The sequence below is a fragment of the Aulonocara stuartgranti genome, assembly GCF_965226115.1.
Source record: "Aulonocara stuartgranti genome assembly, chromosome: 11".
NCBI lineage: Eukaryota > Metazoa > Chordata > Actinopteri > Cichliformes > Cichlidae > Aulonocara > Aulonocara stuartgranti.
This window is the reverse complement of record NC_138947.1, coordinates 21,334,022-21,355,114: the sequence shown is the minus strand read 5'-3', so window position 1 is coordinate 21,355,114 and position 21,093 is coordinate 21,334,022. Positions and strand designations below refer to the sequence as shown.

The 21,093-nt window shown below is 39.8% G+C and overlaps 1 protein-coding gene across 10 annotated transcripts in view; it reads right to left on the bottom strand.

Annotated features, from left to right (window-relative positions):
- mef2d (myocyte enhancer factor 2d) overlaps window positions 1-21,093 on the bottom strand; it is a 104,780-nt gene that overhangs the window by 43,952 nt on the left and 39,735 nt on the right. For 8 of the 10 annotated variants that reach the window (XR_014279599.1, XM_082551144.1, XM_082551151.1 and 5 more), the window contains exons 2-3: window positions 20,702-21,090; window positions 11,737-11,940 (exon numbers count right to left, since the gene is read on the bottom strand). Coding sequence is in view for 9 of the 10 variants with exons in the window: in XM_082551144.1 (XP_082407270.1) it covers window positions 11,737-11,940; window positions 20,702-20,755 (258 nt within the window). In the remaining variant the exon portion in view is untranslated. The remainder of the gene's footprint in view (window positions 1-11,736; window positions 11,941-20,701; window positions 21,091-21,093) is intronic. The other 2 variants (XM_082551146.1, XM_082551148.1) reach the window with 1 other exon arrangement.

Below are 21,093 nucleotides of genomic sequence, written 5' to 3'. Positions count from 1 at the left end.
CAGGGCACTGTTACATGTATCACCCAACAGATATTATATTCAATATCTCATGCACCCTTTACTTTCTTTAATTAACAAGCACTTGCCGTGTCAGGTGCGACTATAGTCTAGTGGCGGTCTGATTAAAACCTAACCATGTGTTACATGAGTGCACAGCACACAATCATTGTTAAGTGAGAATGATTCAACTGCATGCAATTCAGCCTCTAAAGTGAAGCTGGCGGGAAGTCGTTGTATCGAGAGCTCCAGACTAAACCCCGAGGAGGAAGAGACAGAGATTCTTTTCATTTTTGATGTATTAGCCTGAAATCCTAAAAACAGGTGAGGGCAAGAGGGTAATGATGCCATTTGGATGTAAGGGTAAAAAGACTTTCAGTGTTAATAACAATACTGCTCTTTGATATGAATCTCATTAAAAACCAAAGCCATTATTATTATCGCAGTGTCAAAGCTGCTTTTTTATCTACCCACAGAAACGGGTTATTAGAAAGATTTGTTCCAACATGGAGACAGTCTCCTGATTCAGCTGTTAACTCTCACCAGAACAAGTAAGTGCTCTGATCTGCAGCTTAATGTAAATTTCACACACAGGAGCAGCCACCATGCGCTTTGTTGTGCACAGTTCATAGAAAACACACTCTGCTGAGGCAGATGTGTGTGCGCACTGACCTAAAAATTGAGAGAATAAAAGAACTACATAAAATAAATAAAAATAGAACAACTTTCAACTTGACAATGACGGCATGTGACAGAGGGCTGTGTGGAGGACGTGATAGAAGCGTGGACCTCCTGCCCTGACTGTCAGGACACAAAGAGATAAAGAGCCTGCAAACAAAACTGTGATGACACTGGAGCAATGTTGGTGCACTGTTCACATGTAGTGACACACATTTGTACTTTGATACTTGTGAGGAGAGACAAAGTTCCAGTTTTGCATTTCCTAAGCCTAATTTAAAAGGTAGATGGTTACACCAACCAAAAAATTAATCTCCTTCAATTTAAGCTTTAGTTCAATTAAAACTTGATCCTACTTTCATAGATCTGCGACCAAAACGTCGTCAAATATCAGTCCTCATTAGAGTTGATATGATGAACAGGGCCAAAATACAAATGGATTTGGTGATCATATACTTTTTTTTTTTTTTAAATAATAAGAACAAAAATAATGACAATAAGACCAAACATGCAACTGTCTTTGGGGTTTGGACAAAATTCCCTAAATGCCCTCGATCTTCTTAAAATCGTCCCATTTTAAGTGTGATTCATTTGAATTTCTGTACTTGATTAAATCTGGCATTATTTGTCATAAAGATGCAGCTATCATGCATATGCTATTAAGGCGCCATGTGTTATTAACTCTGACACAAACATCATTTCCCCCAAAGGACAATAAAAACATTTCTTACAATGCTTCCACTAATGCTTCCAATAAGGACAGTGTTCATTCATTTTCATTGTCTTTATGCCATCGTGGCAATAGATTCACCAGTTAGTTGGCATACAAACTTACCTTCATCTGTAACTTCTTCAGCACGTAGTACTGAAGTCTAAATGCTTCTGCTTATTGCTTTTCCTAATTTGAGGCCGTAATTATCCACTGAGATTGCTAGCTTACTCTATTTTCTGCCAAAGAAGCAGGCCATGGAATAAGGTCAGAATGACACTGCATTTCAGTTCCACTGAAGTACAAAACGCCCGACCCATAAATCAAAAATCTGAACGGATTACCACTGGTCAAATATTCCTTTGTTTCCTCTCCATCTGACACTTTCAAATTCATATAAAAAGCAACAATCCTAATGGACACACTGACATATGGATGCAAACAGACGTACAGTAGGCTTCCTTCTCACACTGTCTCTACTTGCTTTCACACACACTTGATATTTTTTGGACATCACAGGCTTGCCTCTCTGTCTTTCTCTCATGTAAACTCCACTGATATTTTGTGAACATTACAGTGTAAACATGGGCATCTTTCCCCCTCTCTCACTCTCTCTCACTTTCTTTGTTTGTTTTCCCACTCTCTCTCAGACTGAACATTTTGTGTTACATTGCATTACATTCACATTCTCTCTTTCGCTCACACTCACACACACCCCTCTGTTGTGCACTGATCAGCTTGTCTCTCAGTCAGCCATCTGTTCACCTGTCCGCTGTCTCCCTCTCTCCCACTTTCCCTCTCGCTCTCTCGCTCTATTGTGTTGCCAGGGTAAGATTCACCCTGCAGAGCACCACGCCAGCCTCTAACTGGCTATGACTGCTCGCAAGCCCCGCCCCCACCTCACTCTCTTCGTTCCCCTCTGGCTCGCTCGTTCGCCCACCCGCCTGTCCGCCCGCCCTCTGTTTCCAGCTCTCCATGAAACGCTGCTGCTGCTTTGTCCTGTCTCTTTTTGTCTTTCTCTCGGCCTCTCATCTCTCAGCCCACCACCTTTAACGTAGCTCTCGCTCGCTCACAGTGCAAGTGCAAACTCTCGCACTTGTCCTTCTGTGTTTTTCCACCCTTAACATCTCTCGCCATTGCTTCCTTGAAATGTCTCCATACGCAATACTCCCCAGTCGCTCATTTCCTCTCATCAACCTTCATTCTCTCCTCTGTTTCAGTTTCTTTTCCATTCCTCTTTTGCCCTGTCTCTTGTTCCCAGAGCTTTTCCCATCATAATTTCCTTCCCTTTTCCTCTCTCTTTCCTGCTCCAACCTTTTATCCCTTACTCTGAAAATGTGTTTGAAGCCTCTATGTGTCTAAGTCGTGAGTGAAAGTCACTGTACGACTGCATGCATAGTGTCAGTATTTGACGTTTGATAACAGTGGCAATAATACTTTGAGTGTATCAGGTTCCCTTCCTGTTTTTTTGCATTTCCTTTTATTTTTCTCACTTTTGCCTCTATCAGCTTTATCGTCACATTCATTTGGAAGGTGCCAGAAAAACAGACCTTTACCTAAAACATACATGTGTGTTTGGGTGTCACCATATCTAGCCATGTATAAGTTTAACAGATACACACACTGCCTCTGAAAGCAACTCTGGGCTCTGTGACTTGCCCAAGGACACTTTGGGAGGTGGGAAGGCCCAGATATGAAACTGCCGAACAGCACCGCTTGCACAGTTTTCCTGTTTAGCCACTTTAGATGTTTAAATTCTTATCTATGATAAAGTAATTGTTCAACATGGCAAAAAGACCATGAAACCTATCTTTGTTATCAAGAAGAACAAAGAGTCTTGCAACTGATAGCGTAACCTCTACACAAACCTAATCTCAACATCATCAAGTTAACCTGGAATCAGCTGTAATCCACAGAAACTTTGGCCAGTCCTCCAAAACAACTGGAACAATCACAACTGCTTTAAGAACAAAGGAGGGTCGGACTAATCACTGATTTGTACTGTACTTTAACTAAAGTTAAAGGATGTGAGTCACCAAACTATTGTCTGGTGTTCATAAGGCCACTGATCACTCCTCATTAGAAAAATTTATCTGAGAATTACAAAACGATTTCAGTGCTATGAAGGCAAATAAGACAGATAAAAATACAACTGACTTCTAAAGAGGCATTTACTTTACATACGAGTACCAAATTCCCCACTTTGACTTAGTGTTGCTGCGCTGCAGGTCAGCACAGAATCAAAATCTATGTAAAAGGAAGGTGGCCACTTGACTGGATGAATTTTGAAATCTATTCAGGAACCAAAGACTGGATTTTGTTCTTCATCACTTCTAACAGAAGTATATTTCAACATTATGCACTCCACACTGTATATAAATGCCACTTGTTTTGCACATATTCAACTCTGTATATTTTATATATTTTATTATTATTATTATTATTTTATTTTTTTTACTATTTAATTTGTAAAAATGTGTACACACACACACACACACACACAGGAAAATATTTAGTATACACATCCAGAAATGCATACACTATTATATATTGTACATATATTTATTAGTTTCAGGTTGGCCATTCTTGTATTTTGCTCGTTTGTGTTGTTGTGTTTGCACATCTCTGTTGCTTGTGGGGCTCGCACACAAGAATTTCACTCGCATGTGCTGTGCCAGTGTGCCTGCACATGTGATGTGACAATAAAAGTGATTTGATTTGATTTGATATTAGGAAGGGATGTTTTAGTGACAAACATGATCATGAAGGATAAACAGAATATTAACAGAGACATGTAAAAATCTTTCCTTTAACTGATTATTATAGTTTTCTAATCTCACTGTCTAACACTTTTATTTGCCCGGTACAGTATGTGCTGTTTATTGTTAGGCTTTCTTTTGGACTATGACGGTGCAGGTTATATGGTCCCAAAAGTACTTAGGTAGCAGGCAGAGTCCCTGCTGTCTAGGCCTGGTAAGTGCAAAGCAAACTGTAATGTCACCTCCCATTGTGGCTTGTCAAATACAGAAATGCAGAAGAAAGTCTCTCCCTCTCTCACGCATGCAGCCCCCTACAGTCAGTCATTTGGGGCATCGTATCCACAGTCTCAGCACAGCAGTGGCTGCCAGGCTCCTCAGATGTTGTATTATAGATCAGCACTTGTTTTTTCTCATGTCAGTAACCTGCCAAGCCGTGAGACGTGAGGAAGTCATGTCCTCGCTGCCCACAAAAAAAAAAAAAAAAACAAAACCAAAAAAAAAAAAAAAAAAAAAAGAAAAACCACACACTCGCTATCGTGCGGGTTCAGAATGTATTTTTTTGAACGCCTTGTTAAAACAGAAAATCAATAAATAAAATAAAATAAAACAGAAAAGAACGTAAATGCATTTCCTCGTCCTGCTCTCTGTCACTTTTGTAGTTAGATTAATTATGCTTCCTGTTCCTAGTGCTCCCCTGTGTGAAGTATTAATTATGCATTAATTTCAGGGTCAAAAGCGCATTTAACATGAAAATGTAAATGAAAACTCAACTATATGTTATGCATTGTGATGGTCTAAGTAAGTGGGTTTTTTTCTAATTAAAGTATAAAATTCAGGAAGTTAGGTTGGAATAATCATTTAAACATTTGGACAAAGTTTAGTTTATGACTTGTAGACTTCCTTTAATTTCTAACCATTTAGTTTATTAAAAACCATCACTGCATAAACAGCCATTACCCCTCCAGCTCTCACTGGAATTATTTGTCCATGAAAATAATGGACTTCTCTCACTTAGCCCTCAAGAGGCCTCTGGATGGTTTGCTATGTATCAGAGGAAGCTGATCATGCATGATGCCCTACGTCAACTACAGATGACCTGTAAGCCAATCAGTCTTATTGATATATGACCGCCTACACTAATGACAACTAAACAAAATATTTCGAAGCCTATTTTTCTGCCCTCTAGGAGTACGTGTTCCTCATTCAGAATCTCCATAACACGCCTCATTCTGGGAGTGAGTCACATATTTTATAATCAAGGACTTCCAGTACTTAATATTGTTTTAATGAAATCTTGGCCCCTTTTCAGCACAGGGCTGTTAATTATTTCATAAGGTCAGGATCTCTGTTCTGAACACAATGCTGTGAATGTGTGGTATAATACTGACCATAACTGAAGGCATTGTATTGCATTCCTTAACCTTGAAGTTCAACTGCAAAAAACAGTGAAGTAATAATAAGAAATAAATTTGAATAATTTTGAGGCAATGACTAAACATAAGACAAGTTTATATCTTGGTTTCAAATCAAGTTGTGTGAATGTATCAGGTCACAAACCCCCAAAAAAATCTAATTTAAAAGGGAGAACACATTACAATTCTACTTGTAACGTAAAACAAATAAATAAATCCAAAAATCCTAATTATGGTTGAGCTTTGGGCCTTTCACACAAGTTTTGTGATTCAGAAACTTGGAAGAAACAAATCCCAGTAAGAGTGGTGACCACTAATGTAAGCACCAATAAACCTTCCTATGACCCCTTCTACTCCAGATTAGGACCTTGGGCATGGCAGGTCTTAGCAGGAGGACCACAGAGTTCAGACAGCAAAGAAGGATTATATGAGGAGCATCTACGGGACAACACAGGCATCAGCTTTCTGCGAGAGGACGTCAGAGGAGAAGTGGGCATGCAACTCTGCAGAGGGGTGAATTTCTCACTGTGCACTAAGTGGGGTAATCTGGGGTTGTATACTATTTGTTTGAAGCGCTATGGGCTATTGTAGCAACAAACTCAATCTGTTGCTTAGTAGGAAAATACTGACAAGTAATGTTTCGCAATATGTGAGTCTCCCCTGGCTGCAGCCCAGGAGGATCAGGGCGGTGCCCAAAGTCCTTAAGCACGAGCATTGAAGCTCTTGGTGAGATCTGTCTTCCCTGAGCCGCTTAAAGGAAAAAGGGCATCCCCCTTCTCCGCCCATCTTGCTTTCTCTCCTCAGCTATTCATCCCCACTCTTTTAGCATTGCGCTCGCTTGTGTTCCCTCTGTCTCTCGCTCACTTCCCTTCTTTGCCCTGATTGGGATCTGTAGTCAAGCGGATTAACACATTCTGACAGGAGAGGCAGGCTGCCCACACACACTTTCAAGCAGCACGTGCATCTCAGAGAGAGGCTGTGTGTGCATATGCACAGCCTCTCAAGCTTGCACTGAAGTGAAGGAATGTCTAACTGTGTGATGAATAGAGTCCACACACCCACACCCATATACACACCTCAATATGAACTTAAGTGCATCTAGGCATTTAGGCCCAGAGGTGCATGCATGTACAGCATAGACAGAGCAACATACACGAAGCATAGACTGTGTACGCACGTGCACGTATCACTTTGCGTGTGCCTGCGTGATTATATCCACACTTCATAATTTATACTCAAAAGCACTTGCAGAGGCAGAGCAGCAAATGGGCACATTTTGAGACTATCCAATTATCCCCTCTCTCTTCTCCCTCTCCCTCACTCTCGCGCTCCGTCACTCGGTATGTCTCAGCTCTGTCCTTGACCAGCGATGTTACACCATGTGCCAGTGCAGATAATCTTTAATAATTATTGTATAATTCGCCAATCTTGTCACACTGACTGTTCGACTGTACAGGGCGCCACTGAAAGCCCCTCACCCTCTATGTCTAGCATTTCTGTAACGCACGTCCAGTCACAGTTGCGGCATTTAAATGTACAAAATGTACAAAATGATAATTATCATTTATTGCACATGGAGATAAAAAGTATTTTACAATATTCACAAGTCTGTTCAAGCTGTTTAAACGGCGGTTCTCTTTTGGACAAGAACATGTTAACAGATTTAGGTCATTTTTACTTTGCAAATTTTCTGCATTTCTTTACAGCAATTATTTAATAAAACTAAATAATTCCTGCTAGTGTTTCACAGTAAGAGCCCTTCAGAGAAGTAAAGACATTGGGCTCTTGTCCCTTATAACTTGCCAAGAAAATATCTAATGAAATCTTAGTCAAAACTGAGTTATTAAAAGGATACATGTGATGATCTTCTTTATTTTTGTTACAGTCGACAACCAACACTATATTTATTCTAGTAACAAGTACTTTGAGGGCATCCAAAGCCAGATCTATCTTATTTCGCTGTGTCACAAAGCTCCATTGTTTATCCAAAAACTTTCAGCAAACCACACATTTGTACTGGGGAACTTTTCCTTTCATTGCCACAAACACAGACACTGTTGAGTACTTTCTTTTGACCAAATTCTACATGGACATTCCTAACTTGAGCACCCAGCGTGTATTTATCTGCCAACAAGTCCCCAACAAATACACTGTTCGTTACAGACAAATGTTTACAATAACTCTGCTTCCAAAAAGGTGATTACACTGTGTGAAACAAAATTCAATGATTTGCAAATGATTAAAAGCCTGTAAGTGATTTAAAAAAGTAAAAACTAAACTAAACTGAGAAATGCTATTGTCAGTGATGTTCATTTTGAATTTTATGCCAGCAAAAATGCTTTAAAAACGTAGGACCAGGGGCATGTTTACCACTGTGTTGCATCATCTTTTTTTTTTCAAATGTTTTGTCAGCCAAATGTTTTCCAATTTCCAGCTAATGCAGAATATCAGCTCCTTAACAGCTGTCAATGGTTCTGCTTTTCAACAACCTGTTTTGGAGCTAAATATTACACATTTCCCTCCACTACGTTTATGCAATGGTTGTATTTACTCATTACCTTGGAGATTTAGGTTTCCCATACAAAAAGTGACAAAGACACATTTAAATAAGCTGCAGTTTTACTTAATTGCTATTTTGTGCAGCTATTAGCAGTACACTATATAACGTATTCTGAAAAAGGTTCTGAGGGTTTTATTTTTAATACTGAAATGACTCATGCTACTCTACTGGTAATGTGAAATAGCAAGAATTCATGGAAAATGTCAGGGGCAAACGACACTGATACCTGCCCAACAAGGTGGTGTTTAATGCAGTACATCTGTGGAAGGGGACAGTTGAGGACAAATGCTTGCGAATGTTGCTTAATGCCTCCTGACTTATTAAGAGAATGGGTGGCAGGCAGTATAAAGTCCGGTATAGGCAGGAAGCTCCCATGTAGGACACACACACACACAAACACACACACAGAAGCTGACACAACCAAGAGGCTCACCAAGCCTGAATATTGTATGAGGCGTTCTCATGGGCCACTGCAGAGCGTGCAAACAGAAAGAGGTGGACTTATGCATGCACACATACACACTCAAACATAGATACACACACACACACACACACACTAATGAACACACAAAAAGAGACAGAATGAGACAGAGTGGCACACTCGAAAACACAAACACATGTACGCACACAAACAGAGCCAGTGGAGCTTGAGCTGATGTGGCCCGGAGCAGCCCAACGCCCAGCCACGACACACACACACACACACTTAAGAGCCATCTGCAGCTGAAGATACAGCCTACAGAAAGGCTTTACTGCTGACACTCTGAGACAGACAGAAAGAGAAGGACAAGAAAGAAGGGAAAAACTGTCGTGACCGAGTGAATCAGGAGATTACGAGGAAGTGAAGCCAGGAAGGGTAGAAGGAAGAGAGAAACTGACAGACAGAAAGGTGAAGGGAAAATTATGGCCTCAAACTCTCAGTCTTACCTTCAGCCCACTCAAACACAAAACTGCTTCACCAACACTTTCACTGAGATTTCAGCAATTACTGAATGCAAGCCCTTATTGGATGAAATTCCCCTTAGGAGCATTCTGCTCAGGCCCCAAAGATTTCATGCCTCTACACAACCAAATAATAACCAATAATGACAAATCCCAAAACTCAGGAAGTTTAGGAGTATGTTCAGACAAAGTCCCCTTTGTGAAATAAATTAGATAAATCTGTTATTCATTGCATTTTCTTTAGGCTTAATGTAGCTAGGCTGGCAAATTCCTTTTTGTCCATGTGTGATTTTAGAGTGCTATTTTGGCCATTTCTGATGAGAACCAAATGATCCCATCAACAGAAAAACAGATGGAAATCAGATCTAGTTGAATGTGGAATTTACTTTCTGCTATATATGAAGTAATTCAAGCTTCAAGTATGACCCTCTCTTGTATTCAAGGAAAATGGTTTCCCAACAGTTCTGGTCTGAAAAGCTTTTTATAATCAGAAATTCCTCAGGAAAACTGTTGGAAAGAGGATTTAATCTCACAGCCAGAGAATACTCAGATGCAAACCCAGAGCTGGGACTTTTGTGATCCAGGACCTGAATTCAATCAATGAGTCCTTCAGGTAGGTTCCTACAATGGAAAATAGCGCTCTCCATTCAAAAACACCTTTAGCACATAACTGTAGCTAGCCATTGATTTAGGTGTTTGTGGACAGTTTGAGAGAACTTGAAAAAGAATTACGCCTTAAAGCAGCAGTTAGAGGTCAGATGAGCTTCTGAGCGCTTCATAAATCGAATCAAACAATGTTTGCAGCCTGTGGGTTTCTTCCAATAACGTATTTGAAATAGCCTGAAAAAGGGAAATAAAACTCATCATTTGCTGTCAAAGTTCATCACTCCAGGGACACAGGTTGGTATCGCTTACTTCATAAATGTAGTGAATCAAAAACTAGTGGAGAACAAAAGGTTCGAATAATATTTATTGCTGTAGCATCAATCTCAATTTTATAGGACTACGTTCTGCAATTTAGAAGCAGTTGATAAAAGAGGGAATCACTCCCACTCTATTATGTTGTTGTTCTCAGGCCATTGCCAACACAAGGTTTTATTCCAAAATCATAAGGGCAATTTGACAAAAAATTCAGATTGGGAAATTGCTGCTGACACAGATCAGGTAATGCTAGTGCCCAACTAATAATGGCCTAAATCCATTCATGAGCTAGCCATCTCATTTTTTCAAACCTTGCTGTTTTGCTGTGCGTTGTTTGAAATACGATTTAGCCCGAGCATTCAACATGACAGTAAAGCCATGGCGGTGACTGCATGTTGACAATGTTCGTGGTTGACTGATCGTGAACTCCTGCAGCAATATTCAGTGAGAAAAAAAACCTCAAAGCCAGGCAAGATCCAGCTTTAAGTCAACGCTCCATATGAAGCGTAAGTGCTGTACTGCAGTGCACACGGCTCGCTGAATCATACCTAACCATCTCGTGTTGAATTCATAAGAGGGTCCTTATGTATAAAAGGGTCAGCAAGGCATGTGAATATGTTCCATGTTCGCCTGACAAGCTCCAGCGAAGCCTTTTCCCACAGGGAGGAAAGACGTTAGGAAGCAAATGGATTCCTATTACAAAAACATAAAAATGGAACTGACGGACTGCCCTCACAATTTCTCTGCTGACCTAACCCGTTGACCTCTCTTCTAGTAAATATGTAAATGAACAAAGATTTTTTTTCTCAGAAGTTTCTTCCTCTAACTGGTGGGCATTTTATGCTGAAGTGGTTTCCAACTGGTTCTAGGCGTTGTCCTTTGGCTTGTTGGTGTTTTGTTGTTGTTGTCAGAGAGGTCTCCAGGTAACAATACGACCAAAGCCAGAGTGTTAAGGGGGGCGGGGGATAAGATGGGGAGGCCCAGCTGTTCCTATCTCTCTACTCCCATTAAGCTCAAAGGAACCGAGCCAGAATCCAACCATAAACAGCACTGGGACTGACTGGACTCCACAATTCTGAACTGGGCAATAGTAAAGAAATACTAAAATATATAGTTACTTTTCAGTAACAAGGGATTTCAGGAAAGAACAGTGGGTTATAAAAAGTTTTTTAAAAAAAATGTAATGACACCTCTAAAAATGCAGTGTTTAACCACTTCAGTTTCTTAAAGCCTAATTTATAATGCATAACAATTTAGAAGAAGGTTAGATTGCTACAAACACTGAAGGTTAGTGTGACTTTGGCTTCTTTATAGATTAAACATGATGTAATATATCACATCAGCAGATTTTTTTTTAAGCTAAGCTACCTTAATCACCCTCTGCCTCTAACCTGCCTACAAGTAAACAGGCATGACAGTGATATCAATCTCTAATCTTATTCTTGGGAAGAAAGTTAATCAATACACATCTGAAAATGTCCAGCTTCCCCTTTTAATGACTTGATGTACAATAAACTATGATACTCAAAGCCTTATTGCAACAGAAGGCAACACGGTTTGTTCAGGAAGTGTATCTAGGTCAAGATTACTTTAAGCCTAGCATCTGCTAAAATAAATAAATGTATTAATTAATTAAAATAAAGGTAATCAAATGGAAAGTGGACCTTTTAAGGATGTTAAAAAGATTTTGAGGTGTTAAAGACGCAGTTGTTTCCTGCTGTTTGACCCACTGCCCTCCCTCCCGTCTCCACGCTTTACCTCGATAATGTCAGCGTTAGTCCGGCTCTCGTGTGGCTCGTTGTACTCGGTGTACTTCAGCAAGACCTTGTCCATGTCAGTGCTGGCATACTGGAACAGCTTGTTGGAGTGGTTAAAGATGATGAGAGCGATCTCGCAGTCGCACAGGACGCTCAGCTCGTAGGCCTTCTTCATCAAACCAAACTTCCTCTTGGTGAACGTCACCTGATGACAAAAACGAAAACTGAGCTGAGAGAGCTCTAACACAATCTTAGTAAAATTATTCATAGTTCCCTAAAACAATTGTAATTTTATAACATTATAAACGACACTCTATTAATGAAGTTAAACTGAAATGAAAACAAGGGCATTATCTACATATTCTGACATTTTATTTCTTGTTCTAAGGCAAGAAGGTTTTCATGGAGTCTCTTGGTCCTGAATGATGATGTGGGCCACGGAGCTAGAGTGTGGATCTGGCAACAAGCCACAGATTATAGATTTTTAGTGAAAGATCTATTTCAATTTTCACGAGAGGAAAATTTTCTTCAGGGTCTGTTTAGAGTAATGTTCACTTACGAAATTAAAATGTCAAAATGTACAGGTCGCAACCATTTACAGAAAAAAAGAAAGAAAAATACATGCTGATAACCATATTTCTTTCATTCAACCCAAATCGCATACTAACGCTAAGACAAACTGGATACTAAACCTAAACTAAAGCCAATATTTTGAAAAGGATGCAGGCGGTGCACACAAGTTCTACTCAGCATTTTTTTTTTTACAAATAATAAATAAAAGAAATGAAGCAAGTGAAATGGATTTTGTTATTTCAGCTTGAAATACAACACATTTTGAATGTGTTTGAATAAAAACATATAGATATAAATAAAAAAATCTGTTCACCAGAATTTAAAAAACCTATAATCTGCAAATAAGACACAAGGCATGATGAAACTGAAAGGAACACACTGGGAAATCTGTCAAATGCTGAGAGTAAAACTGATACTAAATATGACTGTAGAATAAGCGACAGCTAGCATCTGTCAAAGCTCCCCTAAAGCTCTCTAATTGTCATGTTATATCCTGTTTTATCTGATGAAAAACCAAAGAGTAAAACTGACAACTTGCAGCTTTACAGTAAATTATCTGACCTCACTGTGACTCTCAATCTTGGCAGGAAAGTAAAAAAGCACATTTACGCAAATGTTGAGCTTTCCCCCCTCAAGACCTGACTTAATATCATTTTGGACCAGAGCCATTCAAACCAGCTTATTCTCAGTTAAACTGAAAGTGTAATTTGAGCTTTTTGCACTTCCAGACTCTAATGACGGCACAAATCGTGCTCTGAAGCGTATGGTTTGGGTATCTGAGACAAAGCAAGACTGACTGCATGGAAGCACTGTGTATTAAACATACAAGATAGAGATATTTTTAGGAAAAAAAAGACTCCTAGACAGAATGTCTAAACATGCTCTTTCAAGTACTCAGATTGTATTTTGTGCACAGACTTTCACTTCAGTCCGTACACTCCTTTCTCTCCCGTCACACTCGCTCTGTGTCACTTTCACACTATGATATGCTCTTTTCCATGCTCTCTTTCTATGTCACACACTCTCTCCCGCTCTCTTTTCTGCACTTTCCTTCTCTCACACGTTATTTCTCCCTTTCCCTTATGCGCGCACACACACACACACACACACACACACACACACACACACACACACACACGCACAGTTGTGAACAAGCTGAACAGAACTGGGAGTGTTGCTAAAGCACAGGGTCCCTTGTTGTCTGCCGGTTGGCTTTAGAAGCGCTTCCCCGCTATAACCAACTGGTATTTACAATCCAGAGAGATTTGGCTTTGTTTGGATTAAACACACAGGATTGCACAAACACAAACACATGCAAGGAGAAGAAGATTAGCAGAAGAAAAAGAAGAAAAAGCTTCAGGTACTGCTACAATATCGAGCATTTGATATGGGAGAAATGGAAATAAAAGTCAATGTGTACACAGATGGTGTTGAAGAGGCAGAAAGATTTCAAGCATGCTGCACTTCAGGCCACACCCACGAATGACATCAACACATTTTCCATCAGACGTGCAAGCCAAAAACCTGCTGTGACATCAATGATTGTGGCTGTGACCTGAAGTGCAGCATGCTTACAAGTTTCCTGCAGTTTACTGCACTTTCTTACGTAACCTTAAGTCCTAAAGTCCCTTTAAATCTTTGATTCTCATTCTAAGAAAGCTTTTTGTTCTGTACATCTGGAGATTGGTGACGTTTACTGAGGGAGAGGGAGTCACATGTTTGACCTTGAAGATTTTTAGCTATTTTACATTAATTTCAGTAATGGACTGATTGGTTTACTTTTTTTGCTTTTAAATTGGAAAAAAAAAATCAAGAATATTTCTGACATTTTTAATATTAAGTGAAGTGTTTTTACAAACGTTGCACTGATTTCACTGCAATTTTTTACAGATATTCAAGACCTTTAAAAAAGTCTTCATCAAAATTTAATCGCATTTACTAGGCTTTTAAGAGCAAAACTGCAACCCTAATGGAATAACCATCTTCTGGTTTTATGTTTAAGAATGAGAGTGTTGAGCTTTTTTTGTCCATTTATGGTAATTACAATGCATTATAATATATCTGTCGCCAAATAAACGTATTAATGATATTCTGATACTGCCTCTAGGGTTTACCTGCATCGACTGAGGCCACATTTCTGTGGCAGAAGGCTGCTCCGCTGGCAGCTGAGTTCTGAACTGAAACTATAATTGAAATGAATTGAATACAGAAAGAAAGAGAGAACAAATAGAGTGGTAGAGATAAGATAGAGACACTGAGGATGAAAGCAGGAAAAGCAGCAAGTGAGACCTTCAATCTGTGCATCGTTCTCTCCTACAATCACTTCATCTCTTCCATCTCTTGCTCCTTTCTGCACCCGACATGTTTAAGCCTCCCTCATCCCTCCTTCTCCTCTCTTATTTTCTCGCCCTCGTTTTCTCTTCCTCTCTTCTCTCTCTCTTGCTTTTTCCACATCCTCCCTTCCTCCCTCCCTTCGCACTCGCTCACTCATTGCTTCCTGCTGCCACAAATCAAATTATATCGGGGTCGTATCCATGGGCAACCGACTCCTCTCCTCCCCTCCGCCCCCCATTTCCCACCTCATCACACACTGCTACCATCATCTCACCCCCCCACACCCCCTCCCCATCTTTATCTCTCTGCCTATCTACATATCTCTCCACTCCTCTTCCTCTCTTTCTCTCTCTCTGTCTCACACACACAGACACACACACACAGAATGAGCAGATAAATTATGTGGCGATGTTGGTAAGGGAGGAAATTACAGTTGTGCGGGATGACAAGACTGGTGATGTAGAGAGAAGCCACTGCAAACAACAACTGCTCCCTAAAAAAAATTATAAGGTCATCCACCAGTGCTTAAAGCAAACAAAATCAGTCCCACATCCCAAACAAAACCTCTGTCCGTCTTTCTTTTTTTAGAAAAAAGTAAGCAGTGGGGTAGTGACTTTTGGTCTGAGCTTCAATCTTGCTGTTTACCACAAAGGATAAACAAGCTGGAGGTAATTGACATTAAGAGCTGAATTGCCAGGTAACCAATGGCAACTGAAGAATAAGACATCCTCAGTGAGAAGAGTAAGAAAGAAAGGGGGCGAGTGGTTTCATTTGAGTGCGTGTGCGTGCATGTGTCTTGGCGAGGTTGTGGTTGTGTGGCAGATGGATGAGGAAACCACCACTGACAACCACAACCTCCTCTTGCTGTTTCCTGTAGCCAAAACCCTCTCTTTCATTTGCTAGCTTACAGTCTCGCTCACACATACAGTTTGAACAGTTGAGGAAAAAATAAATTAATAAATAAATAAATACACCGGGTCTCACTATACTAATCAGTACAGGTACGAGCTTTCAAGGATCTACAGAACAATGATATGCTATTTTTATTTTAAAATGTTAAGCGATTCAAAAGTTATTGTAAATAAAACTGTATCTACTGGAATTGCATTTGTTGTGTGTAAAAGAGAGACAGAATTGAACTGTAAATTGCCATTACAATATCCTCTTCACTTTTAATTAAGGTGCTCCTCTAGTAATATTTTAATTGCCAAGAACTGTGCTACAAACAAACAAATGAGCAAAATAATCAGCTGCTTCTCCAGAGTCTCTCTTGTCCTATGGTATCACTACACTGTATTGTCCTTCATTTTTTTTCACATATGAATTCTGGAAAATGTTGGGAGAATGATGCTGGACCATTTGTCAAAGCTCTGCTTTTCCACAGCACACCGCAGGAGATAGTCCACTTCAGAGAGAGTTTTTACTACTGGAAATACTGATTTAGGCCAGAACGCCGCCTGGGTTGAGTGTGCAGGATACAGTACACACAGTATCCCTCTGCTATGAATTCACCAGACAACTATGTGTGCCATCGGTGCAAATCGGTGCAATAGCTGACAGGTAAAAAAACAAAAAACAAAACATCAAGTGTCTAATATTAGTGTGTTAGAGATTTGTTTTCTCATGTGCTATTCTGTTGAATAATGCCTAGAAGTTTAGAGTTACAGTGCATGTGCAAACTTGAATCTTGATCTGCTTTCCAACGTGGGTTATCTCAGCACAGGGGTTTTTCTGCACGTTGGACTACAGTTCACGATGAACTACAGAACAGGATGAGAGCTACAAATTGCAGTCTAAGAGAGTGGCATTGGATCCATTTATATGCAAGATAAGAAACTATGGAGAATAATTCAAATGGTATCGAGATTGCTCTTGATAGTGCTCGGGTCAACTTGCAGTTAGCTTCTTTCTCTTGCAGCCTCTTCTAGCTCTTTTTGAGGGGAGCACTAAGTGTTCCAAGCTACCCAAGCATGTTTTGGGTATACCCTGGGGTCTTCGGCCAGAAGGACATGCTCAAAAAAATCCCACCTCACAGATGCCTTAAGAGGCTTCCTAGTCCGATGCCCAAACCACCTCATCTGGCTCCTTTTAATATGGAGGAGCAGCAGCTCTGCCCAGACACCCTTCCGAGGAAGCTCATTTCCACTACTTGTATCTCATTTTTTCGGTCACTACCCACAGCTTGTGGCCACAGGTGTGGGTAGGAATGGAGATCAACAGCTTTGCTTTCACAATCACTTCTCACTTCAAGAGAGCAGGCCGATACAATGTCCACATCGCTGCGGACACCACACAACAGATTGATGCTTAATGCTTCATAAATCGTTAGACTTTTAAATACTTCTTTATGCATGACTATATTCCAACAACTACTAAAAGTTATCTGTTCTAAAATGTTAATCCTGTGGACTCTCAGTAAATTTGTATTAACTACAACTACTTCAGTTAGGAGACTGATTATTCTTCAACAATGGGCTACACTTGAAAAAAATTTAGATCAGCTGAAATGCTGAAATTCAACTTATTTAGCAGTGAAAGAAAAAATTCTGCACAATTACCTTTTTCCATTCACAGATATTTTAAAACATTTATTGAAAGCTGCTTCAAGGCTCATAAAAAAGTACTGCACATGAGATTTTTTCATGTGTAAAAGATCATGCAGATTCAGAAACATGGCTTAGAATTGTATGTTTTGCTAGATGGAAGCAAAAAGCAAATGCTCAACTTTGTAGAACAATCTTTAGCTTGGAAAAGTTCATGTTCAGATTTTAGCTGAATTATGAACGTATGCATCAAAGCTGTAACGTTGGCTGGGGGTGCCGCTGAGGATTAGTTTACACCTGACTCATATCTATTTTTTTTTCTACAGATGGGTATGTGAATTCCCACTGGAACATTTTGCATGAAATTGCCCCAATAATTGATCTACAGGCCTACAATTAATTCAACAGCGATGTTAAAAAACCCCCAAAAAATTAATGGCACGACAAGCTTAAATTAGTTTACTTTTAGAGTCAGCGACAATACAGAAATACTCATTACAATATGCTAAATCTGTATCAGGAGCTGGTTTAAATGTTAAAATCAATAAATATTTGCATAAATGTAAAGAAGTGCTTTGATGTGTCTAATAGCTGATCATCTGAATTAACCATAAACTGATAAAGTCCCATTTGCTTACTGCACATGCATGTTTTATTTAACAGTTTCTAATCTGAATGATCAGAAAATGCTTTGCAATGGGAGTTGAGGCACAAGGGTTTCTTAATATTTAAAACTACACATCATAGAGACGTCTGTGAAATCACGTTTTCTCCAATCAGTTTGGTATGATGGACTAATAATAGTGACGCTAAATGCACGACTACAATACTCATTAGACTTAACAAAGAAAAACAGATGGAGAAGCAGTGTACTGGAGAGCAACTGCCCCAAAATCTGATGCAAAATCAGAATCAAAATATCATCTCTAACTTTGGGGTCAGTGTTAGCAAAACAAAAAGATAAATCTTAAGCGGATAGTTTATACTAGCATCCCTGGAGTAATAGTTTTAAGTGAGTTTTCTTGTTCCTTGAAATTTAATTTCCAAAACAAGCCGATGATGAATGTAATTCTTGCATTGCACTATGCACTACAGCTGTTGCTTAACATAAATCTGATTAGCGATTCAGGATTCTTTGATTTCTGGCAGCGAATCTTTCTTCTTCTTACATCTTCTTGCTAAAATGGGTCACAGTGTTAATGAAAAGTCAACTCTTTCTGTGTTATCTTTGATGTGACAAACACTCTTCCATAAAAAGAAATAAACAAATAAATCAAAGCATTCCAACATGCCAGTCCTGTTCTTTTTCATGCGTCTTTGTCTTTGTAAGAAATGTGGTATTTGAGATGTTGTCATGTTTCCAGCCGGGGCCCACACTCTGAACGCTGTTTATTTTGCAGAGCTTATGGCAGCATCTCTGAATCAACATGTAGGAGGGTGACGGGCTGCATGTACTCCAAAATTCATTTGATTTCCTTTCAGAAGCTGCACTGTTCATTAGCTGAAGCAACACAGAGAAAGCATCTAAAAACCACTTATTTCATAGTCTGTTCCATATCAAACACTAAATGTCATTGAGAGAACAACTGAATCCTGCTTTACTGTGTCAACTGCTCTCACTGAGAACATCAGATAAACAAGAAAAAAAAAGGGGGGGGGGAGAAGGTGAAATGTAAATGCTCACTACAGCTTCGGTTCGATAGGAGCATCAGAATGTCATCACGCTGACTGGTTTGACAAAGTGATTAAGAAATCATTTTCTGCGGGGAAATCGCTTGATCGCAGTCAATGATTAATTTGGGATTGTGACATTATGATCATGTATTACCACAGAGTTCATCACCTTATTGATAAACTGTTCAACACCTGACACAAACACTGGCTGCTCGAGCAGAAACAGCTACAACCCATTCCTCCTTTATGTCCAATTGTGTACTGATGAATAACAAGTCATCATACTTCACCGACCCCCTGCAGGCACTGCTTCCTCTTCTTTATCGAAATGCAACCTGCTAAGATTGATGAGAAGAAAACTGAGGATGATTTTCCAAACCCTACGGCCACCTCGCTTTTACACTGCTCGGGTCTTATTCAGTCAGGCACCTTGTTTCTCTCCCTACGCCTGTCTCCATCTTGTTTTTCTTCTCTCTCTGTTTTTGAAGGTGGGCACGTCAAATCCATTACTCAATCTGCTCAATGGAGCGAAGCCCATTTACCAGTTGACTCATTTTAGATGGATCATTTACCCTTTCATCCTCTCTGACAATGCCACTGATGTAACCAGAGGGACCGAGTCTGTTTTTTGGGGAAATATCATACTTTTTTTTTCTTGCCTTTTTCCACTGTAGGAAGGGGAGGTGTCAGAGAAACCCCCCGACACATATGAGCCTCATAAAACACAATGCTATTATACTGTTCTGTTGTGGCACTCTTGAGAGAGCTGCAACTATGTTGTTCATGCTACATGGGACATATGAAAAACGGAAAGGATCCCTGTGGGAATTTCTTATTGCCTGAGCTAAAGTATTCTGTCACCACAATGGAATTCAGTGCTGGAAAAGTGAAAATGATCATTTCTTTCTTAGATCTGAGCAGGACAGATGAGAGCTATACAGAGAAATCAGCTCAGTGAAAGCCTGCATCTACTGGCTATATATGGGTCATTTAACACTCCCGACTGGATCGTGAAGTTTAGCTCAGAAATTAAACAAATATGTGTGTGGTTGTTAATTTTGTCTTTAGCCTTCAGTGTAACCATTTAGCTACAGCATAGCTAATGAGTGCATTAACAAAGTTAACAACAATGTCTGGACTGTGTGCTGCCTGTGTTTTCTGCTGCAAGTTTCTCAAGCAAGTGGAAACTGAGACCGAAGAAGATAAAGTAATGACACAAACTGTCCCACGATCACTCCAGATGGGTCAAATACAACTGCCTTGTGGTACAGTGGTGCTATCAGCAGAAGAAACCCACTCGGCGACATATCAAAGTCATCTAGTGTTGTCTGTGCAGAGATACTTACCCCATTTTAACAACTGCAAGGTCCAGCTTTATTATAAATGTACATCATAATGTATAAGCTGTGCAATTCATTTCTTATATGAACAACATAATGTCTATAGCAATGGACCACATTTGCAAACAAGCTATTTAATGTGTTCATTTTATATTACAAGTTCCTTACAATAATTATGCCAGTTTTTATGAAATTAAGCTCCTGAAAAAATTAAATAAAACTCAATATTAAATCTTGATTACCTAACACTGCATGACATTTATCATATTCTTCACTACAAGGGCGTTTGGGATTTCCTTATGCATGCACATGAAACAGGGTCAATACAGGATTCATTTTCAAATACCACAGGACTGATCCACAAATCCAGCTATTTATAATTATCCAGCTACTTATATTAACTTTGTTGAAAACTTTAGTTCTTTAATTTTGGTTTCTGAAACAGGAAAGTTTAACAGGAGTTTCTTTCCATATCATGACAGTTCAGGTCATTTGTTCTAACCTGTTTGTTGCGTTCGTCAGTGATCCTCTGAATCTGGATCTTTTTCCTCCCCATGGTTCTGGTGTTGCAGTGGGAGGATCAGGGGAAAGTGACAAGATGTGAGGTCACGGATGGCTGCTGTTACTTTTCCTCCTCTTTGAATCTCTATTCGCTTTCAGTTTGCCCTCGCTGTGCACACTGACCCTGTTTGAAGGACCCAGGCAGGGAGGCTTTCACCAGCAAGATAGAAAAAAACAAAAACAAAAAAAGAGGGAGAAGGAAGAAAGGAAGAACGGGGCTCTGTGTACAGCACGCTTTTCAGATCATGGTCCTGTTTCTGGGGGCAGGTCATCCACACTCAAGCTGAACTAGGATCTTCTGCCCTCCCCTTCACCTCAGCTGGGCAGCTTCTG